This window comes from Anopheles maculipalpis, chromosome 3RL (assembly GCF_943734695.1).
Source record: "Anopheles maculipalpis chromosome 3RL, idAnoMacuDA_375_x, whole genome shotgun sequence".
Classification (NCBI taxonomy): Eukaryota; Metazoa; Arthropoda; class Insecta; order Diptera; family Culicidae; genus Anopheles; species Anopheles maculipalpis.
In genome coordinates, this window is record NC_064872.1 from 84,426,124 (window position 1) to 84,452,940 (window position 26,817).

A 26,817-nucleotide genomic window follows, 5' to 3' on the forward strand; every position below is an offset into this window, starting at 1 on the left:
ACGATTCGAAAGTATCCGTTATTTAGCATGCACGGCATTTTTGACTTCGGTTTGCAAATTAACTCGGAAATTAGGCAATGAACTCACTAGTAACAAGCCTCTATCACTGCATCGCTCCCCTAAATGGTTAATCGAGTTGCATAATGCACTGATAAGTTAGCCCGCCTTCCGTACTACGCAAAATGCGGTTTATTCACCTCACTCTAGACATCTCCCCAGCTCCCGAGCGGACACCGAGACACGCAGCACTCTATTGCATAAGTGAATAATGAACGAGTCGGTCCCGAGCGGTCCCTTGCCAAAAAAAAAAGCTGCGCATAGCCGAAAAACTGCATTTATCCAATTAAACTCGTTACCAGCCTTCGAAATCAACGGAACCACCGATGGAACAACGGTCCTATTTTGGAACCGTCGGCAATTGTACGTACACACGCCGCGTGCTTTTTGCTTGCGCCGGTATTGTCCGCAGCGACGACTTCTCGCGGCTGCAGTTCACGGTCGGACAAGTGAACGAAACGAATCATCCGACAGACAAATTTCTTCACCGATCTGCAGTGTTGGAAACCCCGAAAAAAAAATACGATCTGCACGCCATCATCAAAAAGCGGTGCGCACCACATGCATGCATGTCCGGTTGAAGTTGCATCGAGAGTGCCAGCGCCGCATATTTTCGTAATGGCAACCACCTTCAAGTGCGAATTATTGTCATTTTGTAATACTCGTAGCATCTACAAAAGGGTTGCTGCTGGCAAACCTTCGCCCGGAAAGCTGATTGACGAAAGCGTACCGACAATGAGACGAATAAAATCAGTCAGCCACACAACAAAAGTTCGCGAATCTCAGCCAAACTCGGTTGCAACTAGTGGGGAGAGGAGTAGAAAAAAAAAGGGTGGCAAAGAAAGAAGTAGCCAAAATGTGAACCAAAAAGAAAACCTTCCGCAACTCTCTGCTTCAGGGCATCCGTGATTATCTAATAAAACGGTCACTGACTGATTTCTCGTGTCATTTTCTCCCACATTTCGGGGTTCGCGCTTTCGAACAAATCTTGCCCGGTGGGGGATGACCGACTGTTGCAATTGTTTTTTTTTTTTGGGTTTGAGCTTGATTTTTTTTTTTGGTACATCCTCTACTCTGTGGCGGCTTTTGGCCTTCTGCAGCGACATTGTTGCGGAGGGATATTTAGCATTTTTTGTTTGTGCTTGCAACCGTGCTCATTTCTTTAACCATCTGCGCATTCGGCATGCGATCTGTTTGATTGCATGTTAGACTTCTAATGTCTTAGACCTTTTTTCCGGTACATGGGTGAACGATGCAGCCATCTCACGTTGGAGCATCGCCTTTGGCAATGGAAAGGGAGCGAGATCCAAGCCGTCGGGTGAAGGTGAATTTTTTTTTTTTGGGTAGTTTTCTTGCCCATCGACCTTATCGACCTGCTGCACGAACTCTGCGGGGAGTGCCATATTTTCAGTACTGTCAGTCGAATTTTATCTATAGCTGAAGGCAGGACGATTTGTTTTTTTACAAAGCAGCATTACTAAAGAAAGACAGAGAACCATCGAAAATGTGTTACTTAAGCTTTCGACATGTAAAACAACAACCGTGGATTATTTTTGGGATCTAGACCGACAACCCAACCTTAGGCTCGCTACGCCATCTTATTGTAATCTAGATGAAGACGAGCATTTATGAAGCAATTTAAAATTCAACCAACGATACGACAGCTAAAACTAATGCTTTTCTGTGGTTGTCAGTCTCAAAAAGACTACTTCTTTTTGGATTAACGATCGCTTCGTTACGTCGGTAATCGAATGGCTTACTACACTTATCTATACCACGTAGTTCGATAGTCAATTCTCAGTGTGGACGAACGGTCCGGATGGAATTTGAACCTGGATTCTGCCATGTGAATCTAAAAATGTATTCTGTTCAATGAAGTTCATCTTGCTCGAAAGGCATTGCTCGATCCTTCAAACACTTCGCTCGGACTTTTCTTTCGTATGTCTTTTAATGCACTTGTCCCTAAACACTTGTCGCCTTAGCTTTCATTTTTAAGTTAGTTTGTTCGTACGTGTTTTAATGCACCCTAGAATCTAAAAGCTCTTTGGATTCTTCTTTTTTAACGTTGGCAAAATTCGCAATCAAACCAAAGCGCCAAAAAACGAACCAAATAAGCCTCTTCGCTTATATCCAACCGCACAACGGGACGCACTGTTCGTGGAGTAACGCAACTGTCGCTCTTTCTCTCCGTAAACCGTCTGTGTATGCGTTCTCTAGTGTGCCGCAACGCTAAAGGCCACCCCTGGCTCTAGTGCGCTTCCCCGTAAAACGGGTAAACGGGTAAAACGCGCCTCCTAGAGAAATACATAGAGAAGGCCACGGCTCGGTCACGGTTCTTGACTTCTGGTTCTCCTTTTTTCCCTTCGTTTTTTCGTGTGTGCTTTTACTGCAATACTCCGCCAGTTTTGCTATTCCCATTCAATTCGCTAGCAAAACTTCTTTCTTTTTGATTGCCCACTCTACTGTCTATTGTTGTTGTTGTGTGCTGTTGATGCTCATTTGTAATGCTATGCTGTGCAAGGGTGGCCATCCTTCACCCCCCCTCCGATTGCCCTTCGCCCAGGTTCCTGTTCAGCGGAGAGTATAATGCGATGTGAGATCCGCGAAGATTCGCCGCCCTCCCTTCTCATTCCCTGCCGCCTAGTCTGTCCCGAAGTTCGTTACGTGCAGGGCAAGTGGATAGCTCTAACCGGAAAGTAAGCGGCAACCGGCAGTATCTCCGTTTGTGCCGGTGGGCAGCAAAACAGCATCAGCCGCGCCATCAACTCAACCGGCTTGAATCAAGCTTTACGTGCCATTCAGCGTGTGTATGTGTGTTGGTGTTGAATATGCCTTTTCGTTCGCAAATTTTTTGCGCATAAAAATTAACCCCCCCGCGAACTAGGAGGGTTAGGGGAGTTAGATATGGGTGGAACCAAAGAGAGAGGAGAGTCATTCACCCTTCGGTGTTGAAGTTTTTGGGAAGGTGATGAAACTACGATCGATTTGCTGGCGATCGTGGTGGCGTATGTAGACTTCAAACTATCGAACATACACCTCCTACTTTGGACCGTTTGATAGCATAATGTTTGTTTCCTGTATATTAATCCCAACACCCGCCAAGCCTGCGGTGGTTGATTCCGCTTCACGATCCTCGATCGGCTATAATCGACTCGATGTATGGCATAATTTAAAATTCATTCATTGAATCGGATTTGTGGACATGCGTCACAGACGACACGCGAATAGGTTTGAGCATTGGAAGTGAGCAGCTTTGGGGTAAGCGATTTTAAATTGAAATGGAGAAAAGTCTTTTGAAAACATCGAAGCTGAAGACGTAGGGTTTATTTATTGTCACCAATTATATATCTGGTGCCTTAGAATGTCAAGATTTATATTTTGACACAATCCCATAAAACTCTTTTTCTAACTCAGGCCCTTTTTCTCTACCTATGTATTTGCTAGACACAGTCCTCCCTGTTCCGGAAGGCCCCTTATCCTAACCTAAAATTCGTATCACGGTCCGATCCTTGTCGATTGTCCGCAAAATAACAAACGACCAGCATTCCGCTCCGGGAAACCGTCCGCCGTCCAGGCATCTTTCCGGTCTTGTGCTTACGACCGTTCGACAGATTTATTCCGTGGCACCATTCCGGTGCACTCCCCAGTTCGGGTTCTCCGTTACCGGGGTTTACCATAGTCTTCTAGGTATGTGAGCTACCCCTCCGGTCATCTGGTGAATGCAAAAAGCGAAGGAGGACTTGCGGGAGTTTTGGGGTGAAATTTGTTATTTTTTATTAGATTTCATTTCCTTTCTTCCGTTTGGCAAATTTTCAATCTCGCCCAGCGCCGATATCAGCGCTCCTCTAAGGGGCAATGATGCTGATCGCGTCATGATTTTTATGTGCACGGCTTGACACAACCTCTGTCGCCGTTGGCCATGAACCAATAATAATAAAAGCTCACTCACTGGTGGAGGTTTTGGGTGGCCTGCATTTCTATTTTTTCCCCTTTTTTTTCTGTGATTGTATGTTAGGACACGGTTGTTTTTTTTTTCTTTTTCTTCAAATGCTGAGGCATAGTACGGAGATTGATGTTTTCCCACTTGTTCCATCCCATCAGTTGCTCATCATTCTGATGTTCAATGGCAAATGGTGTACATGCAAACGAGTTTTTTGGTGGAGAGTTTTTTTGGCGTTTGTGTTCCATCCCCCAAGTGGCATCATAATAATATATTGTTTGGCCCAAAAGCTGAAACGAATTGTGTGTGTGTTTGTGTGCTGTGGAGAGTAATTGTGTGAGAGTGCAATGCAATGGTGTGCCTATTTGGCAATGGGCAACGATTTGCTTTGCTATGGCCAGACGGAACAAACTCAAACACGGGCACCGAAACCGGCGTTTCGTGTGGCCTCGATAGACGGAAGTGTCGAAAATGTCCTCGGTTTTGTCCGTCTGTCTGGCTGTCTGGTTGGCTGGCTGGCTGGTTGGTTTGTCTGTCTGCCCTTCAAAATGTGACCGACCCAACAGATCGTCCAATGTATGTTGATGGTGGCTGGTTAGTTGGGTGGTAAATGGGGGGGGGGGGGGGGGGTTGAATTAGAGGGTGGGTTCGTCGCTTGTGTGTGGTTTGGGTGTTAGGTAATAAAAAACGAATGAATGAGACTCGTTTCGCTGTTTGTCGGCGAAGCAGCCAATGTCTAGTACCGGATCGCAGTGGGACAGATTACCCGTACATTGAGGTTAGTGGCGAGCAATTGCATTAGTGCGAAGAATAATGAGTGCGATGATGGATTGGGTGGCATACAATAATTGTCAAATATTGATGAGCAATGATCGAAATGATGCAACTTCGATCATCTCGATCGTTTACGGTGAAGGTCAATAGAACATCTACATGATGCAATCAAGAGAGTAAATTTTACAGAAATGGAAAAGATTGACTTATTTATTTATAATTAATTATGATGGTACAATGCCGTTTTGTAGGATTGATAATACCGTTGAAATGAGTATTTTTTAGTTTGAAGGCAGTATGAATATTTACGGCAGAATTCTGCTTTAAGTAAATTAAATTTTTGTAAATTTAATTTATCCAAAAACTTATCATTTTTTAAGCTAAAAAGAATATCCTCTACTACACTAGTTATATAAAGCTGAGATGCTTTGAACTGACAGTATTTGAGCTGCAGTACCACGATGCCTCGATTGTGTCGTCTTTGCTGACGAGATTTCAGTTTTTTTTTCTTTCTTTCGTACGCTCCAGCCGCTTGTCGCTGTCGTGTCTGCTAGCGAAGAAAAGTTTCGCGACCTAAATATCGATTTTTTTTACCCTCCCAACAAACCATCGCCCCTTCAAACGCCGTCACTATTTTCTAGCCGGCGTTCGCTTAGTTTTGCCTCTGAGCTCTGTTTCGTTCGCTCTCTCGCCAGCCAGTGCATGTGCTCATCTACGCTTCACCACAATGTTCCCCGGGCATATGATGATGGCATATCGTTGCACTGCTGTGAGTGTGTGATGAAAGTGGCCTGGCAGAATTGTTGGCGCAAATGGATTTTTCAGTCGGCGTCTGGGGGACACAACGGCTAGGCAGGGCACTAAGCAGACAGGAGCTGGCAATAAAGATGCAAAGTGAGCGGAGGTGGAGGAAGTGTGTCCCACAAGGACGCACTTCGATGCGCTTCGGAGGATTTTTATGTGTCGGGAAGTGGCAGGAGAACACGTTCTTTTCCCCAATTGCCCCAAGCACTGTTTTGTGGGAGGTCAGGGTTTTTTGTGTTTTCACATTCAGACACACACATACACCAGCAACCCTCTAGAGCGGATGTGGAAGTTGGCAAAAGCATCGTCTAAATGCGAACACATTTTTATTCATAGGCCGTTTGGTGTTGGGGGATATTCTTCAGCGCATGCGCTCTCGTTGCATTGCATTGCTTCTTTTTTATCATTTATTTCTCCTCGCGAAAACCAAGCCAATCAATTGTCAAGCAGAACTCGAATGCTCCTGCGACATATTGGGATGAGAATCCCGTCACTTCAGTATCTGGCCGGTATTGGACGATAGGAAACGATCGAAAGCTCACCAGTCCGGTTCGAAACGGGCCAAAAGAATTACTGTTTAAAACGTGCATTTTATAGCACGTTCGGAATGGTGACAGCTTCCTCGAGCTTGGATGACATTTGCGATGTCCATGTTCCAACCCAACACCTACTACTCGCCAACGCTAACATACAGCTCGCTTCTGGTGCAATTTGTATCAGTTCGACTTTAACGACGGGCAATTAATTTAATCCTTCCCCGAAACGAAACGGACCGAACAAGTGATAAACATTAGAAAATTTAAATATTTGCTTAACAAGCACACCTCAACATGGGTTTGGTAAATCCGCTTACCCAAACCACACACCCACACACAGTATCGCCGGATGTTGGTGCCAAAATGCCAAAACCCAGCCAAATGTTTCTGCTCCCATCGTCGGTAAGATTGATACATCCTGCGTTTTTTTTATATATTGTACGATCGTTAGCTTCGATGCACTCTCGATGCGGTCGCTCAGTGCGCATTCTCGCCTGTCTGCGATTATCTGTGAGCATCCAGAAAGACATGCAGGCAGGCAGGCTATTGTTGGTGTTAGTCGTCCTTGTCACTGTGTCGCGGGATAATTCGAAAATAAATTGAATCCTCCCTTCCAGCAGCTGACAGTGACAGTGAACTTTCCGGCACAGATAAAATGTTTTGTGGCCCAGTCGCTCGAGACGATAACCTGCGAGCGACCGTCATCCAGCAGGCGACCTAAATCAACGAAGAAAACCCTCAACTCGAACATTGGGAGGGGGATAGCTTTCGAACTCGAAGAAAAAGCTTTGCAATATTGGAGCAGACAGGCTTCGCTTAAAGTAGACTGGTTTGAGCATTAACATCATTCAATTATATTGTGTTCGGTTTTAATGGGGATGAGTACGATCTTTGGAATCTTTTTTTTTTTTTTGACCGGTGCAAAATGCAAATTGGATTCTTTTGAAATGTGTGTCTGGTTTGCCGATTATTTAATAGCTTTTTCGGACAGAATTTGATTTCTGTAGTTTTTTTTCCTTGACTCTCTTGCGCAAGGTAACAATGGAGATTTATTGCTTAATTTTATAGAACTTTACCTAAAAGAGTATTATAAAATCATAGGCACTATTGAACAAATTTGCTTTTTGGTTGAATAATATATCTCGCACGTGTCTGACGATACGCAGTGCTCGGTCTCTCACTCTCGATGGCTATCACGTCATCAGACGCGGCATCAGCGCAATTCTTCGCTAGTAAACGTGTACAACCGTCATCAGACGACTCGATAATCGAATCCAGCACATTAGCGTGTACGTGAGTGTGTACATAGCCTCTTACGTTTCCAAAGTAAAGTCTCGTCTACTAATGCCAGGAGTTGGTAGAAAAGAATGTTTCCCTCCCGGCAAAGCGTGCTCCACGAGTGAACGCATTTAGCCGCTATTTAGTTTGGGATTTACGTCACGCGCGCGTCATATGAATCATCACTAGCGAATAGGGAATGATTTTTTTTTGTTCATTAACAATGTAATGGATGCAAAAAAGAACATTTGAGCGACAAAAAATGATTATTTTTTAACAATATTTATAAGCGTTCAGGCACTCAACTTATAACTAAAATCTAGAATATATTTTAAGAAGCTACAAAAAAATATGAAGCCAACAAAATGACCAAGACCCAATAGCGTTAGCGTGCTTTTAAAGCGCTAATCGCATGTCTTTGCCTTTCATTTTCACCTTCCCTCGATTCGGCATGATGTGTCAGCGTGTGCGCTTTGCCGTGAGCTTTAAAGCGACGGCGCGCGCGCGCGCACACACCTTATCTTATCAACTTTACCACCCTCCCCGGTACTCCTGATTGTCTGAACGCACCGATACGATCGTTTAATGCGACAGACAGCCGTACAAAACGGGAACGCGAATGTCTGTGTCCACCGTACAACAGACGGTGGTATTATCGTCTGCTGTGTGGTGTGGTCTCTTCTTATGGTGAAGGATATGGGAGATAGAAAAAAAAAAACCCCCCGAGTGCCTTTTGTGGTGGGTGGAGGGATAAAGCACTCGTTACTCTCAATTTCCATCGAAATGCAGGGTCGATTTTCGATCGCTTTACATTGCACAGAATAAAAACATCCATTTAAATGCAGCTTTCCCGTTGACGAGTGAGCTTTGATGGGTGGTGGGTATGATGGTAGGGACGGTGGTGCATGATCGAGCGGCGACAGACAGTAGAAACAGTTCCAGCCCGTTCGGTAGCCAGAGTAACAGTAGCAGCGTCAGCAACCAGACACCGAAAGAGGAGGAACGTGCAGCAATAAAACAAAAAAACACGAAAAGCAAAATCAACACTTCACGTCGGAATGATAATTACGTCGTGTGCATCTACGGACAAACGGGGCTTGGATGGGTTGGGGAAACGGAGCGGAGGGGGGGGGGACGTGGAGTGGATGGCAATGATGCACATTCATTTCGATTGCAGCTCCCCATACGGGCTGCCGGCGAATGACGAGACGAGATCCTCAATACATTTTTTCTCTGTTTTGGGTTGGACCGGGGGATGGATGGATGTCTGGGTTGGTTTGGTGAGGTGGGTTGCAGTGGCCGGTTGACGATGCTGTCTCGACTCGGCTATCGCTTCACAACCCACGCCATGTGTGAAGGCATCGATGCACGGTAGCTAGAAATCGAGGAAATGAAGGTGAGGGTAAAAGAAATCCTCCCCCAAAACACACACACACACACGCTTGAGCGAATAAATTACCGAAAGGCACAGACAGGCGGGCCATTAGAAATCGTAGCACGCCACAGACAAAACCGATTAGTACCGGCCCTGATGATAATGATGGCGGTGGTTCATGTTGTCGATCGTTTTGTACCAGAGAATTGGTCGAGGGGAAGAGGATGGATGGGTTGGAGGGAAGGTGTCGTTAGTAGAGGGTGTTAATTTTGGGTTCACTTGACCGCACCGTCATTGACACGCCGAGGGGGGGGTTTGTCGCTGGATGATATCGCACGCGTAAGATGTCTAGCACTGTTACTAGCACGACGCTCCATTATCTGTCGCCGGCGCAGATTCTAAGGTCGCTACAGTATGCTATTTAGTTGATCATTTAGCCGCCCCTGTGCCGTATGCGTGAGATCGTGAGATCAATTTGTTTCACGCTGTGGTTAGTACAGTTGATGGCACAGCTTCGCCCCAACTGGAGTCGAGACAATTTTTATCGCGTTCCTTTATCGGACATCGCATGAAGGTTGAGGCGATTCTATGTTGTCTGCCGTTTAGTGGCGCACCACAGGGACACTTGTCCTGAGGTATCGTGAAGGTTTGTAGGCTATCATATGTGAGTTGAAGATGGAATATATCTATCCTTGATCTACTGAACTTTAAAGACAACTTCCGGTTGTCTAGTCGATACAACTGATAGAAATTTGCTATAAATGGTGACTAAAATTGATTACTCAAGATAAAGCTACACAAAAAATACATGCTCCAAGAATTCAAACTGTATTACTAATCCACCATAATGTTTTCTTTTCCCTCCCTTTTACAGGCTACATCTACGGATTAGTATCATTCTCGGTGATTTGTGCCCTGGTGCTTGGTCTGTTCGGAGTGTTTCGCTGCCTGCGCGCGACAACTGCCACGCGAGCAACCGCCGAAACGCTGACGCTGCCGATCCAGTTCATCGCCGACGATCTTGCTCCTCTAAACGCCAACTTGAACCACCTGCCGGTACCCGTAAGTATGGGCTGCCTACCTACCGTAGCCTAGAAGCCCTTCCCCTATCCGCCACAGACAGACCATAACTAACGGAACCATTGCCAGGTTCGCCAGCTTGCAGCTCATTCCGCCATCCATCTCGAACGTACACAGCCCGTCAAAGATTTTACTACGCAAGGGAAACGTTCGTGGGCAACGTGTGGCCGGCGGTCCAAGCTCGGCACTTGGTTCGGCTAGCGAGTAGTAGGGAAAGTAGTTGCACACCAGCTGAAACCCATCGTGATACTTGGCCGCAGCACAACCGACCCGCTCGAGGCTGGCCCACGTTAGCAGGGTGAAATTGTTAAGCACCGCTTGCTGCAGCTGATGGGTTGCCGTTACCGTTGGCAGCGGAGTTTCATCCTTCTGCAGGTACCAGCTGCGTAGGACATCGATCGCGTAGTACTTCGGTAGGTAGCGTTCGATCACGAACGCCTTACTTTGACGCACATTGCGATAGTCCCGGCTGTACACGTATGGGTTGTTAAGCTGGGTGCAAGGATCGGGCTGGTACCGCTGACAGGTGGCAAGATGTAACCGTGCCATGCGGGCAAGTTCGTCGTCCCACACCAACTTCTTCATGTTGGTGATGTGGCGTCGCATGGCATACCGATTCCGGACGCCGTTGTGTGCGTTCAGAATGTTTTGCCACAGCTGAGCGCTTCCGAGCAGTTGCTGAAAGTTTTCGCAGTGCTCCGGTGTTCGGTTCGGTTCGGAAGGCTAAAAGAAATTGTACAACATTTAAGTCGAGAAATAATCCTTTTTGGGTTTGTTCTTTTTTTTTGTGAAGGAAAGTTTGAAGTTACCAACCAGTTCGCAAAGTGTATGTTTTGTGGCGCCCGTACATTCTAACTGACAGTAGTTGGTGTACGTTCCGGTTAGAAAGATGGAGCTCAGATGGTGTTCGGTCTCGCCGGCTGTCAGCTGTAAGGCCGTTAAACCCATCCAAAGCAAGACAGGAAGCTTCATTTTAGTTGTTACTGGAAAGAAAATGCAAAACGATTGTACGAACTTTTTTTTAATCTCAGCAAGCAGGCTCCTTTGATGTCAGCGAAGAACAATTGTGGACTTTTTTATTTGATGTTCCTCAAAAATAGTTAGTGCAATGGCGGATTTAACGGCGAGCGGACTGAGAGACCATTGGGAGCCCATTCCGGTTAGGGCATCCTTGAAGCTAAATCCGCCACTGAAGCTAGGTCATGCTGGCCATTTGATGGCTTACGAGACGTATTGAAACCCCAGAGTTGAATAGTCTATAGTAAAATCAATATTTAAAAAATGTATTTTTAAACGTACTATCACTTCAACTAATAACTTGAGCACGCTACGTACGCAGGAGTTCTCCTGAGAATTACAGTGTCTACGCAGTAGATGCAAAAGACAAATTGCACGGGTACAAACTGCTTTAGCTGTTTCCTAATAAGTGTTTTTGTAATATTCTTTTGGGCACAAAGTTCGAAGCAATGATGTTTTTATTTTGCGCTTCAAAACGTGACACTATAGTTAGTCTGAATTGCACCTAACGCACGCCCTACTGGTGATTGCAGTAATGCAACAGAATGCAGTTTTTCCCGTACAGTTGTGGAACTTTCTAGGAAATTTATTACGCTTTATTTGTGTAGCACCCGCTAGGCACAACATACACGACACCAAACGACCTAGTTGGCGTCCAATTTCCTTTCAACTGCTTTCCACTGGGGAGAGTAGTTGCGTTGTTTCTCCAGCAAATATCATAGTCAACAATTTCACCAAAACAAACTGGTGTGGTGCTACGAAGCATTCGAACCCACCGGTACTAGTCATCGCACGTGTTTTTTACGGCAGCCAGTGTCGACAGACGAACTGTGTAACTTTTGTTCTAGGAACTGTTATTCGATGATAGTCGGCAAAATTGCAAACAGCTCAACGAAGCTGAACGCACGGAAAAGACACAACCGTACGATGAATGCTAGTGTTCTCACCGAACAGCTCTTCAAGAAGGGAGTGTGTGACAGTAAAACAAAAATGGTAAAAAAATGAACAAAACACATAAATAAATAAACATATTAGAGCAGGTCACACAGAAGAATGGTGATGGCGTAGCCAGTCCAACCCGAAAGCGAAAGTCTTAAGCACAGTAACAAAGTAATAAAAAAATGCATTCCTACCCACCAGCAGCCCCTTTCTGTACACCGCAAAACAGCATGGATGCAAATAATCGAGTGACAAACCATCGGCCACAGCAATGGAGCGTGCACGCAAAAGGCAAAAGGCTAATTTTAATTGCTCGCATTAAAAACGATGGCAGTATTTTGATGGGTGGTTGAATAATAAATAAATCGCTTTAAGTGCGGTTGCATCCAAGTGGGTGGGTGAGTGGGGTTTGCTCTCTTTTTTTTTTTGTTTGCTGTCGTGTAAATATAGGGTATGCTCCAAGTCATTGAAATGTTCTGCCGAGACGAGGCAGAACTGTAAGCAACTTTCCTCTTTTCACCGTATGTGTTTGTGGGTTTATTTTCTTTCTTTTTTTTTTTGTTTTATTTATCTGTGGGTTCTTGTTGAAGCCCGGTAATTGAATGATGATGCAGCGGATGGTGGTGGGGTGAGTGGGACAACATTCCCACAATCCGTTTGTGGGTGACAAAATGAATGACAGGGAATGTGGGATCAACCAGGCGTCTCCATGAAGGTTGGGAAGGTTAAAATAAGGGATGAGAAAATGGATCCAAAAGGGATGAACAAGTTGTTTGTCGAGCCGTGTGATGGACGTTACTAGGTCAAGGAAATGACTGTATAATAGGTACGGTTTTCGTGCAATATTTTATTTATTGCGATATTAACTAACAGTTCGGGATTGATTGCAAAACACGACATTACGACACGTTTTTTTTCCTCCACTTGTATGTTCATTCGTTAGATTATTCTCTTCATATAACTGTGGAGAACTGATTAAGAATACGTACGTTTTATTCGGGATTTTAGTACAGTTTTTTGTTTCACTTCATGAATAAAAAAGCAACAAATCACACACCTCCTACCCGGCTGCTTGGTATGGCATACCAACTGACCGGTTCTCACCTGAAACACAACCAAGAAGAAGCAAACAAAGTCGTATAAAATCAGCCTGCAAAATAGAGACGTTACTGCTGATCGACGAGACCGCTACAGCCGTTGCAAACACCCACTCGGTCGTCGCGATTGTGTGTCGTCCGGTTTGGCAGGTGGGCGAACTTTGGTATCATGTTCCGATATTCACCCCCAGTCTGCTTTCCAGGTACATGTTTATTTGTGCATGTCGCATCTTCCACCCGATCCTCACTGCTCCATGGATAGGGTTAGTGGAGACGATCATCGATCACACCATCGCACACGAGTCAAGTCGTATCGTCCTATGGAGAAACGTACCCGACAGGTCGCTGTGGAACACGATACATCACACTTGGGGCCGAGAGATGCTTTGCTTGGAAACTTCTTCCACTTGTTCCAGCCTCGTTCAGATCGGCTTGTTAAACTGCTATGATTTGCCATTTATTTTTATCAAGTTTGTCTTCATGCGTTCGCTGTTTCTCTCTGCCAATAGTGTGGGGTCGTCGATAAATCTTCCAGCCAGTGGGTTAGGGTGTTGCGATCTTTACTGTGATCTTCTCTGGAGAGGTTAGTTTGCAATATCTAATCGGTCTGCTTTTAGAGGTTAACTCTTGATGAATTTATTCTTGCACTCTAATTAATCATTAATCTGAACGCTCTTCAAGATTATTGCACGCTTACAAAACGATCTTACCCATGCTTTATGAAATGTTGTTCCAACACATGATCAGTGAACTTTAGCTTGCCTGCATACCCAAGTTCTGATCATCTTCAAAAACGAACGAATATGTCATGTTTTGTGGCTTCGTTCGTCTGTCTCGTTGTGGTTTTTTTCGAATGTGGCAAATTTCTGGCAAATACACACGCACACAGCAAACATTTCGCTTAAGCAGGGAACTGTGAAGTACAATCAGTGGGGGGAAAAATGTATATCGAATGAATAGCAACAATAAAAGTTGCATGTTTATTGACTCAAACTCTGTCTGGCACTGGCAGGAGGCAATCGTTTGAATGGAACAGTTTGGACGAGAAGCGTATATAGTGTCTGGGTTTAAATTTGCGCTTTGTCAGTCGAAAAGCAATGGTATCTCCTTCTTTCTCTTTTCCTCTCTCTCTCTCCTTTTGCGCCCTTCCTTGCATATGCATATCCAAGTCTGATATCCCAGGACCAACATCCCCGCCCCAAATATCTGCTCCAAAACCAATACACATTGGGCGGTGTTGCCGGTCGGCGACCGGCTTCGCTTCTTCGGAGAACCACCACCAAAGTCACTGAAACCAATGGGGAAGCGGGAGGTGGATAGCCAAGAGCGAGGGTTCGGATGTACAGACACCTCGTGCTGCGACGCACGCTGCCGTTGTTGGCCATCTGCATGTGCAATTCAGCACGATTCGGTCATTTTAGCACGTTCCGTTTGCAGACATGACCGCCATGGGACCGCTGCTGCTGCTGCTACTGCACGTCCCCGGTCGTGTGGTTCAAGCTCGCTGCACCATGGTGTATTGCCTGCAACACTTCCATCAAGTGGCTGTCCAGACGATGACGACAACAACGACGACGACGACGCTTGTAGACGGGCACTTCGTCTGTGCTTCGGTCGAACTATATGTTTGCTTTTCGCTGTGTTCTTTTATTTATATTATTTGTGTCCAATTCTGACGATCGTTTGTCGGCTGGGGACCCGCTGGTTGGCAGGATTCAGGTTTCCTTCTTCCGAAACTGAGCAGAGAACAAGAAAAAGAGAAAAACCATTGCAAATAACGATTGCATCTCCTGGGTGAACTGGTGATGCGTTTTTTGAGGTTTCTGTTGATTTTGTTGTTGTCTTTCTTTCCGACAAGCTCTGTTCTTGTGTCTCTGGAGTCGTGTCTGTCCGGTTCGGGGTGACTGATTTGTCGGAAAGATAAACTGACAGTTTTTAAGAGTTGAGAATGAACGGGAGTTGGAGGTAAAGTTTGGCATCAGAACCCGATAATGTTCAACCGTCCGATGCATATGACCGACAGAGTGCATCGTTGCTTCTGTTGTCATCCGAGGGCCAACCCAGTTCATCGTTTCTGTCTCCAATAAGCTACGCCAAAAAATCAGGACAGTGAAGGTCACCTACAAACTGCGCATACTAATAGACAATTTATTTCCTTCTTTTGGTGAAAATTGTTTGTGTTAGATTGTGTCTTTATCAATGGAAAAAATTGTTTGAGCATTTGAAAGATTGAGGATATCTGCGTGGACCGTAAGCCAAGAAGAACAAGGACCTCAAGGGCATCTTGGAGTCGTTGCGCCGACATTATAAAATCTACATTTTTCCGCGAGTTTGTATACCCTCCTTAGCCTTCTTATTAGTCATGTTGCCTCCTGTCTGCCTGCCTTACTCACCTACACATCCAAGTACCGTTAGTGTCACGCTCCTGCTCCTGTCCAACACCTGCGTTACTTGAACTTCGAGCCTAGGCTTTTCGCTTCAGTGAACCTTCGCAAATCACCGTTACCGTAGTCAAACGAGCTGTCGACGCACTTGCAATTCTCCTTCCCTTTTGACCAATGGGACTTTAAAACGGCGCATCGAATTTCATAGTTCGCCTTCTTCGTCTGCTCTCACTCATTCTGTTCCACGTACATTACGATTGTACCGTTGTTGTGAATCCTCAACTCGCACTCGCAACATACACCCAAATGCAATGCGATCGGGGCTTCTTTTTTTGCGATAAGAGGAGGATCGCCTTCCCACTGTGATCGCAATCGCGGTGGTGGGTATAGTGGGTATGCGTTTCTGCTGCCATGAAATTCAATTTTTATCTGTGCGAATGTGGGGCTTCTTCCTGAGAAATGGCAACATTGAACCAATTCCACTATCAAACCCAATTGAGAGTAATCAACATAATCAGCGTATGGTGAAGGACAGTTGCGATCTGTGCGTGGAAGCGGTGTTATGCGGTGGCGAGACGTTATGGTGCACGAGTGTGTAGGCTCTAATGGTGCGTTTCGCCTTGAATTGTCCATCTGCTGCTTACGTTAAGTTCCGATGAATCCGAAACGAAACGAAGAGGTGCCTTCACGGACAATTTCCCCGTTGCAGTGATGTGATGCATCACCGAAACATTCCTTCGGCATTCATGGAAAAGGATATAAAATGGCGTTTTTTTTTTGCTCTCTTTTAACGTCCATCTCAATCTGTACGTTGTAATTAGTGTTTCTACGAAACGTAACGGCCAACGCATGTCATTCGATGCACGATGGTTGTAATCGGATGCATTTCCCCGTACTGGCTGCACACTGGTGAACATGATCCCTTACTGCATGCGTGGAGTAGGCCTGCAACAATGCGCTCGTCTACGCTTACTATCATCATCATCATTATCAGCGTCGATGAGTTGTGACTGTTCGTGTGCTACTGCTTCTGTTTGTTACACGTCAATGTTCAACAAAACGTTCAACAAGTGGATTGGAGTTTCAGTGGAAGTTTTGGCTCGAAATTTCCTTCGCAAGCTGCTGAAACCGCATGTGATGAAAGCTCTCATCCAGTAAGGTGTAATTGATTTCGTCGCCTTTCCAATTGGTCGGGCCCGTTGCACGTTGCTTGTTGCAGTGCGTAACGCATCGACATCGATGTCGGATCAACTAGCGGAGGTTGCATTGTGTACAGGCGGCAGCGAGCATTGGTTTACATGCATACCTGTTATTAATAATCGGTTGTTTGAATTGCACTTTAATTGCAAATAATTATCCCAGTAATGTGCCCTAGGGCCTAGATGTATGATACACTTATTGATGTTTTATTTATTGTTTGAAGAATTCATTTTTAATCGACAGGAAATTCATTTAATCTACCAAACCAGACAGTTGACACCATTTCTTTAAAAAAAACCCTTTGAAGTTTGCGCTTGTGAAGCGCATTTGTCATGGGATTAAATGCTTTCGTGCAGCGTGCAATTTTTTATTTATTTTTTGGCAACCTTGTCTCGCCATGCTGACTTGGTATTATTTTCTGTTTGTCTATTTTTGTTTTCAGTTTTCTTCTGTACTGTCTCGTGGTGCTATTTTTCGCTCAACGTTCATTGTTTTGCATTCCACCACATGATTTAAATGATGCTAAACCTACAATGGCCACATTGTTGCCATGACTTATGAGCGGTAATATACCTCTGCGAGGCTTGTTTTTAATTGTATTGTTTTGTGCGATAATAATCTGACTCGTCGTCTTAATAATATTATCTTTAAATGCATAAATCACCGATCAGAAGTATACTTTTTATTGATTACAATTTTTACCTCAATTTTTCCCTTTGAAAAGAACAATATTTTGATCGTCAACAAGCATTACACGTCGCTAGACGATTGAGTTATGTTTTGTTTATACATACGGCTGCACCATTTTATCTTCAACATTGAAATAAAAGTCGCTACATTGATAAAAAAAAACAAAAGATACCCAAAATGTCACCACAAACCGGTAGACATAAATCGTCATTACTTTTATCATTTGCCCTGTCTGATTGGTCACACCAGTTGCAGCGCTGCGCCCTAACCGACCTCTCCACACGCAGTCAATCCAAACAAGGTGGATGGAATTAAAATTTTGGCCATCGGCAAAATCGGTTGCAAAGCTGCTGACGGGGGCCACGAACCCTCATGCCATCAATTAGCATTCCATTAGCTTGGGCAATTAATTAATTAATTTGTTTATTACCGCGATACACATTCGCAACTCGACCACTTCCATCCTCTCCCCTCGCTTCCACTGCGGGGTTGATAGGGGTGTGTGAAATAAGAATGAAAAACACTCTGTACACCTATCCCACCTCAACATTCGATCGAATCGACGGTGTATGTGTGGAGGTGTAAGGTGGGCATTAGCATTTTGCAACTCTCAGCAATGCAACTCCGACATTCCGTAGACGATCGTGACGGAACAGAGCGTCATGGTGCTGCGTGTATTGCAACGCAGGCAACCGTACAAAGAACAATCCTACCTTGGGCTGTCTGGCTGTCCGTCCGTCTGTCTGTCTGTCTGTCTGGTGTGAGACTTTAGTTCCTGTTTTTGGTAGCGATCGTGACACCTCGTTTTGTCTTTACTTTTTGCTCTCTTTCTAATGTGTTTTTTTTTCAATCTCCGGTGTCACAGATGCTATCGGTACAGTCACCGGGCTGCGCGGGGATGGAGCGGCTCGGCGTTCCTGCCCGCGGTTCCATCGGATCACCACCATTAAGGAATGAACGGGCGGGCTTCCATCACCAACAGCAGTCACAGCAGCAACAGCCACAGCAGCAACAGCAGCAGCAGCATCATCAGCAACATCAGCAGCATCAGCAGCAGCAACAACCATCCCAACAAAATCACCACCGCCATCATCATCATCACCATCATCACCACCATCCCCACCATCAGCAGTATCATCAGCAGACGTCACCGACGGGTCAGCACCTAAGGTTCGGCAGCGATCTGATACTGAGCAGCAGCACCAGTAGCAACTTTCGGAGCAACCACAATCAATCCTATCTGTTCATTCCGAATCAAACGAGCGCACTTGTTGGCGGTGGTGGTAGCAGCGGCAGTAGTAGCATTAACTACAAAACTCACTACAGCAATAGTTCGTATGGCGGCAGCAGCATCGGTAGTAGCACCGGCAGCTCCACCAATCCCATCACCAACAACTCCCCGCACTGCACCTACCATGTGCCACTGCCGGACGGGGAATATGGACCGGATCGGGACCTGCAAATACGAACACCGTGTCAGGTAGGTTAAATGAGGCGAAAGGAATGAAAAACGTAAATTTTTAGTGTCAGAAATATTTGATTGATCGAAAGAATTCGGCGTCGAAAAGTAAGATAAGTAGTATTCTGGTTCTCCCACATTCAATGCACAATTGTTAGGCAATAATGCAGCTTTACGATGCATCATTATTGGGTAATATATAAGCGTGATTCGTCACAATAATCACACCCTCCGTGAATAGCGATTATTCAATCGATTGTCAATAATACAAACTACACAATGCGACAGCTGATCACACGGAACCAAGTAATGTGATCGGTGTGTAGTGATCGGGGTCCATTAGTCAGATCACTTCAACCACTTTATGATTTAATCATCCTTCACTCGTGCGAACCGTGGTGTGTTTGCGTTCCACGCCATCCACCACGGTACCGTCACGTATCACGTCGAACGAAGATGCACTACTCGTGGCGAGTGTATGTGTGTACCATGCTTTCACGTTCGCCTTTGAACGACTGGATGCGCACGTGCTCGACGACCGCGACGTCATGCCGTACGTAAACTGTGTGCAGTAGCGATTATAAGTGTCCCACCGTGCCGTGTACTGCAACGAAGGAACACCATACGAGCAAGTGCCAGTGTCTGAAAAGGGGAAAGGAACTTTTCCACTCGAAACACGAACGGTGGCGAACGGTGTAGGGCATCAGGTTATAGAAAATCTGAACAACTTCACCAACACGCTGTGCACCACGACTCTATCATGCTGGTGAAACTTATTACAGCCCTCTCTCTGTAACAAACAATACACACAAAAAAAGCACGGGAAACCACACATATCTCCTGACCCAGTAAAAGTGCGGTTCGGGTTCGAGGTAGTAGGTTCGTTGGTTCTTAAGCTCCTGCTCCCACCGGTGCCCCAGTTCAACGCACAGAAAGCCATGCATATTCTGGTGTGCTTTTGACCTGGATTCAGCGATTGTTTCGCTTGAAGTGCATTCCTTTAGCCCTCGGGGGAACCATAAATTTGCAACAAAACGGCGACAGCAAGGCGGGAAAGGTTCGCATGGGAAAAAGCACACAACCCTGGATCGGTCGGTCGGTCGTCCCTGATCTGCTTTCTTATAAGCGGGGATGTGGTAACACCAGAAAGGATATAGGAGGATTTTCATTTATGTAACCCGCGGGACGCTATTGTTTCTCCGATAGGAGAGGAGCTTTGGCAGCAGGAGGATGATGTAGCTGAAAAACGGGGTAGCAGAGCTAAAACTAGGCCAAACTAGACGTTGTTCCTAGCAGAAAGGTAGGTTCGTTTTCCCGCCCAGGGGTGGAAGGGGAGCCAAGAAGAATGTGTACGTTCTTTCATCACCATTATTGGATTTGATCGGAATGCACATGGGCAGGATGTGAACTGGTTGCTGACGACAAGGGCTGGGGATAGCAAAATGTTCGCTTTCTATCGATCCTGGTTCTATTAGAAAATCTTGAAGCATAAGGAAAGGAATTTACAACATTGTAAAATAAAATACACATGCATAGGGGTCTATGATTACTTTAGCCGGAGGCACTGAACATTTTAGCCAACTGCTGCCCAAACATGGTTCAAAGTGATATAAACTTTGAACAGTTATAATTTGTCGTTCAACGAAGTCGAGCAGTAACACCAGCCTTAGTATAGGAAGCCATTAGTTGACCCGTATGACCGTGGAGATCGTAATGATTAGGAGGAAAATTGCTATTTGTAGGACGATTATTATAAATAACATGTAAGCAGAAGCATTTGTAAAAACGAATGTCAAAAACTGTTGAAAATCATTAGCAGTAAAATAATTATAACGCTCTTTCTTCTCCTTTCTCTCTTTCTCTTCCATGCCAGCAATCGGAAATACCTCGAACGTACGTAAAAGCCCCACCGAATAAGACCGTTCGCGACGTTCCCGTACAGTATCAATCCACGGGTGGAATCACAGCGCACGGTACCACCATGACCGCGGGCATCGGCCCCAACCACGTCAGCTCGATGGTCGATCTGGCCAACTATTACGGTGGCGCGAAGACAATCGGTAGGCCGGCCGACGGTGCCCGGCTGGCAGCAACCGCTCCCGGGCCCAGCTTAGGAGCTGGTGGAACCACCGGCACCACCTGTCAGCCAAAATCGGTCGACAAACTGCAGAAGATACTCCGGTTTTTGCCAGGTAAAGCAACTAAATCTTCTACTCCATCATCATCTACGTCCTCCTCGGCGTCGTCGTCCTCTTCTTCTTCTTCCTCCGCCTCCTCATCCAGTAGCAGTGGTATTAAGAGTACTAGTAATAATATCAACAATAATCATCAAGGGGCGAGCACTAGTTTTGGCGGTGGTTTGCAACCGCCTGTCCACTCGAGCGGTGTACTGCCGGGTAGCCACAGTAGCAGCACCAGCAGTCTCAATAACAACAGTGGCAGCAGCAGCAGCAGCAGCACCAGCAGCAGCAACAGTGGTGTTGGCGGTATCGCCAGTGGTAGCGTTATAAGTAGCATAAGCGGATCCTATGGACCTAATAGCGTTAGTAACAGCATTGGTTGTAGCAATCACGTTAACAACAACCGCGTCGGGTGTGGTAGTGCTGGCGGCAACATTCGCGTTGATGGTCGCGGTGGCTTAAGTTTAGCAACGGCCGGTGCCGGCATCCACAACCACAACCAACACTATCGATCTCCGCCGGTGGCCGTCAGTTCCTTAGGATCTCCGTCAGCGGCAACACTCTCATCACCGACGTCCTCCTCTTCCTCTTCCTCCTCCTTTGGTTCGTCACCACTGACGTCGACCGTTGCGCGACAATCCGGTGTCGATGCGGTCGTGTCCGGCTCTACTACCGCTGGTCCGGGTGTATCTGGATCGAGCTCCGATCCCGGACATGCACCCTTCACGATGTGACCGACTTTAAGTGGCGGTGGTGGTGGTGGTGGTGGAATTGGTGGACGACGGACCGTCAGTGGCAATGCGGTCAGCAGTCTTTGAACCAGATCTGTCCTCGCCTTCCTCTCTCACCTGCTTCCCGCCACCCTTCCGTTGGTCCACCGCTTAGTAGTCGTACCAATTATTTAGCTAATCGATGTCGTGATACTATTTGTGATGAAGAGTTTGGAGTTGTGCGGCGGAGGCGTTTGCAATGTATGGCCGAATCACCTGTAAGATGGTTGCTGTGTCGTGTTGTGGTTGTGCCACGGTTGGTCTATGGCGGCAACTGAGGGAGAACGGGAGTAAGCAGACAGGAAAGAGGGAGATCGCTTTTTTAAAAAGAATTGGTAGATTACTAGCTGGTGAGGTTCGCATCGATCAAAAGGCCAAGTACAAATCTTAGCTCTACCGTGGCGATTGTTAATAGAATTGATCGTTTTCTGTTTTTTAAATTGAAACTTATCACGTTTTGCTGGAACGTGTACGTGTTTCCACAAATGTCGTAGGTTCGCTTGTTCGCCGACTGCAATGGTTTGGCTAAAAAAAAATGTAGAAAATATGTGTATGTGTGCGTGTGTGTGAATCAAGATTATTTATTTAACTGTGACCGATACTAGTCATTTTTAACTTCAAGCTGGGAATCCTGTACCTATGGGTACCTCCCTGTTGTTTGTCTGGCAATTGCTAGTAATGACGCGGTGATGCATAGTAGCTGAAGGTTTGTATCAGAGGCAGAGTCTCTCGGATTTCGTCATTTTTCCCTCCCCTTTTTTAATTTCGAAGAACCATACATCTTCGAGCAATAACTGATCGAATCGACCCGGTTTGGATTCGATAGTGGGAATCAGTGCGACAAGTTGCCGGTGTAACTTGATGGCTTGGTAATATGGTAGTGATGTCTCACTACTACGGTGGGGTATAATATTCACAAACCTTAGGAATGACTTCATCGACACGATAAAGCTTATGTTTATTCATATACTAGAGCAAACTCTATTCAACATCTCTCTCGACCCATCTCTCGCATGATCTACAATGCTCCTTTCCATGGGATACTTCCCAGTTGCTGCAAACTGTTAAACGTTGTGGCAAAACGTTCTCTGCAATGCTGAAATAAGTGGAGTACAGTGAACAACCACACGCAATTGGATTTCATTTAGCTCCCGGCTGACCATGAACTTGAATTGCCCAGTGAAAACCAGCAATTTGACTAAAAAGAGTAAGGAAAGTGAAAAATCTAAGCAACCCACATTAGACGAGAAAGTAACAGTGTAGTAGAGAAACAGAAGAAACACGTAAAAAAAACACACATAGAAAAGAAAAATGAGAAGAAAACCCGAAAAAAATAAAAACAAACAAACGAGCTGTACATTTTATGCGCGTAAGTTAAGATTTCTGAGTAAAACAAAACAACTATACTATAATTAGATTTAAACAAAGGAAACACCATAGGTAAAAAAGGGAACGGGCGAAGAACGGTGGACGAATAGAAGGAATGTTTGTGCGTGCGTGTGCGTGTGTGTGTGTGTGTAACTATGGGCAGTTTGGGACTGGTGGATGAAAGTGCGTACATGCTGTGGAAAATGGAAAAACAAATATTGTAAAAAAAAAAAGAAACAAAACTATACTATTAATAACAATAAGCAAAAACACAAGGTGTGCAACACTAATACGTTTGGGAAGCGTTAAGGAGGAAATGAGAAAAGGGTAAGAAATAAAGAGATAAAGCAAAAGTAAACAAGAAAGCCTATGTTAGTAGATGGATTGTTCGGAGAACGATTGCGATAATTAAATACACACTAGCAAAAAAAAAAAAAAACACAAAACCAATGGGCAAATGCGCTATACAGAACAAAAGAAAAAAAAGCAAACACTAAAACTACCAGGTTCAACAAACCAATGAATAAATTCGAAAGCGAAGAGCGAAACATATGAATGGCGCGTTTTAGGGAGGCCTTCGAAAGAAACCAGCTCCTGCAACTGCGAATGCCGAATGGAGAAGGATATGCCATGCTGTGAGCAGGTGTGTATGTGTGCTCGTTTGTGTCCGTGGTGTTTGTGCTCGTTTGTGCGTGCGTGTGTGTGTGTGTGAAGAATCGAATGATCTAGCAAAAATGTTCTATTTGTTATAAGTTTTATTATTTAAGTAAATCAATTTTTTGTCTTAATAGATATGTGAGTGAGGGTGTGTGTGCCGGTACGACAGATTAGGACTAGGCTAGAGCAAGAAGGATGTGTTTGCATGCGCGTGTGGGTGTCTGTAAAGGGAAAGAAGAGTATAGGAATTTTGTGAAGTATAGTGAACGTGACAGATTAAAGTTAGAGAAATGACGAGTCAATCAAAGATACATGTAATTCATAAACAAAAACAGGTAAATAGAACTAAAAACAACAAACACTAAGCAGAGGATAGTAAACATACTTAAATAATAACTCCCCCCAGTGGGAAGTTGTGAGAGAATCGAATCGAATCAACAATAGCCACATTTTCTGCAATAAACACGACAAATGGATGATAATAATAAGAAACCAGATTACTAAAAACCGCAACTACCGCTACTACTAATGCTACTCTCCATTAAATTGTTACTATCAATATATTGCGAAATATTACCAGAACTGCAGCGGAATGTTCGTGTGCACGTATAACTCCACTGCTGTGTGTGCGTGTGTGCGTGTGTGTGTGTGTCCCTACCCAGTAATGGCCGCTACCATCTTACTACTAACAGATAACAATACTACTATATCGCTTCAACTATACAACACAATCGAAACTGCAAACTACAATATATTCATCTCAGTAAAAGTAGAAAAGAACTCAAACTGTGTACTACTGTGCCCTCACAGAAATGGGAGATAAGTACATTTTCCTCACGATAAAACAATAAACGGATGCTGGAACAGTCCAACGCGAAGAAATCACAGCATACACACACACGCACGAACATCTTCCTGCACATATGATGAAAAGGATACGATAAGTTTGCTGCTCACTGTCTCAACTACACCGAATAACTACTACTACATTCAACCTACTAAGAATAGTACGATCTAGCTAAGTAATGTGTACTGTTAATGAATGCAACCATCACCAATGTGTGCAGTTGCGGAACACTACCTTTTACGGATGAAAAATCAATGCAAAGTAAACTAAGCAACCGTGCACCAGGAATCCACTATTACTACTACGACTAAAACAGCAGCAACCACAAATACTACTACTACTACTACTACTTGGCTGGGAATGTGTAATCTTTCTAATGTGTATGAATGCGTGAAATGGACGAATGGAGAAAAACAGAAAACGAATGGTCCGATTTTAAAGCTTTTATATTATGATAAGTCGTAGCATTATTATCACTGTAATTATGATTTTTATTTTTAAAAAGGCATTAACCAACCGTTCATGGTAAAAAAGAAACAAAAATCTATCTAACGAACGAACACGTGTGTTGAAGTTGATAGGAAAATTTGAAAAAAAAAAAGAAACGGCGCAAAAGAAACAACCAATCCCCGCTGTTCGTCCATGGGACGCGCCTAAATGTAGGCGCACCGCATTGCTTCCTTTTAGTGTAACGGGGTTGTAGCCTTCTTAAACGTGACGCGCAATCCACAGCGAGTGTATATAAAAGAATAGTGAAAAAATGGAACTGAATTTCTAAAACCCCATACAGGCGCCACGGGGGGGAAAATATATTTATTGTAGCTTTTGTTCGTTTTGTTTTTGTCCGTTTTATCGTGCCCCTTATTTTAATGATAACGCTATGGTATGGGAAATGTTTTACTTTAGACAAACGATGGTGATCGATGAAATATGCGGCCCGAAAAGCGAGTGAGCGTGTGGTGGGTGTGCACATTATTGTATGACTTGTAAGCCTAGCTGAGCTAACGGTTCGGTAACGCACGGTGAGTGAGATGTTTCTTTACGGTAAATAGTGAATTTGGAAAAGCTAGGTGGAGTGGAATCGGAACTCAGCTAGGTTGAAATGGAGCGGAAAAACAAGTCGCGAGGGAGGGTGTGTGTCAACTAGATAAAATGAGTCGAAAAGAGATAAAGAGAGAGATAGAGAGAACGAATAGTAAAAAGAAATGTATGACAAATTTGTGATAAATATTTATTTAACAAATGATTAGTATCGACATTTGATGATTCGATGCGCGGTCAGCAGCATAATAACTGTGCCAGGTTGTAGTAGTCAGCAAAAGGATTCGTTCGAACAGCAAACAAAACACAAACACACAAGTAAGACAAAAAGTTAGGTAAAGCCAACCAGAAACTGTGTATTAGCACATGCCCATGGCAATAATAAACAAACAGAACAACTATAGGAGGATTATTTATTTTTAGTTCAAACGGTAAAATGCGGTTTTCTCCGTGTGGGGTAAATATTGAAGCTAACCAATGGCAGGAAAGGCATGAGCATAAATAGACGAAGGAAAAACTGCATTTGATAATATGATAAACCGCTTATTCACACACACACACTCACACGAAACACACATACACACAATTGCAATAGGTTCAAAAAAAGTGTTTTTTTCAATCTGTTTTTCCTACCGCAGCGTTGCACGTTGTGTGCCGCACACATGCTAAGAGCATACATCAACATATTTAATGGGGAGGGAGAGAGAAAAAAAAATGCTGGCAAAACTGAACTGGATGGGACTGTGTGTGTTAAAAAATATAAAAGAAAAACATGAAATCGAAATGTGATAAATCGGAAAAGGGAATGGAAACGAAACGAACGCGCGCGGGTTGTATGAGTGTGTACGCAAGTTGCTCACAGTGTGCTCTAAACAAGTGGCCGCCCAAGCATTGGAGTCGGACCAATTGAAAGCTCTGGTGTTCATTAATTTATTAAGATGGTCGATGAGGGGTGCATTCTAGTGATCACTGGTGTCCATTTTCATCGATCGTGACGTAGCGTGAAAGATCGAACGGATCTATAAAATCGGGATGGAAAAGAATGCAACTTTCTGTCTGTCTGTCTGTCTGTATATGTGTATGTGCGAAGAGAAAAAGTGCGGCTGGCCTGTTTCGCTAAGGTGATGTTTAAATTTATTCCTAATCGAATCGTTGTTTTTGATAGAGTAGACTAAATAATAAATTAACACAATGAGTGTATGATAAGTGGACGGACTAATCTTCTAGCTCACTGCTAATGAGCTAGATTGGAACGGTGAGTTTCGAACCGGTGGCAAACAAGTGAAGGTTACATAAAAATGGAAACAGAAGAAAAAATCGAGTT

The 26,817-nt window shown here is 44.6% G+C and overlaps 3 protein-coding genes across 3 annotated transcripts in view; 2 read left to right on the forward strand and 1 right to left on the reverse strand.

Annotated features, from left to right (window-relative positions):
- LOC126561826 (uncharacterized) overlaps positions 1 to 21,575 on the forward strand; it is a 112,729-nt gene extending 91,154 nt beyond the window's left edge. Inside the window, exons 2-4 of the mRNA XM_050218158.1 lie at positions 9,639 to 9,826; positions 18,037 to 18,651; positions 20,504 to 21,575. Coding sequence (XP_050074115.1) covers positions 9,639 to 9,826; positions 18,037 to 18,651; positions 20,504 to 21,544 — 1,844 coding nt within the window. The 3' untranslated portion in view covers positions 21,545 to 21,575. The remainder of the gene's footprint in view (positions 1 to 9,638; positions 9,827 to 18,036; positions 18,652 to 20,503) is intronic.
- Positions 1 to 21,634, reverse strand: part of LOC126561486 (diacylglycerol kinase 1) — a 483,147-nt gene extending 461,513 nt beyond the window's left edge. The window contains exon 1 of the mRNA XM_050217662.1: positions 21,631 to 21,634. The gene's annotated coding sequence lies outside the window, so the exon portion shown is untranslated. The remainder of the gene's footprint in view (positions 1 to 21,630) is intronic.
- LOC126561965 (juvenile hormone esterase-like) overlaps positions 1 to 26,817 on the forward strand; it is a 188,213-nt gene that overhangs the window by 87,865 nt on the left and 73,531 nt on the right. The gene's annotated exons all lie outside the window — the stretch shown is intronic.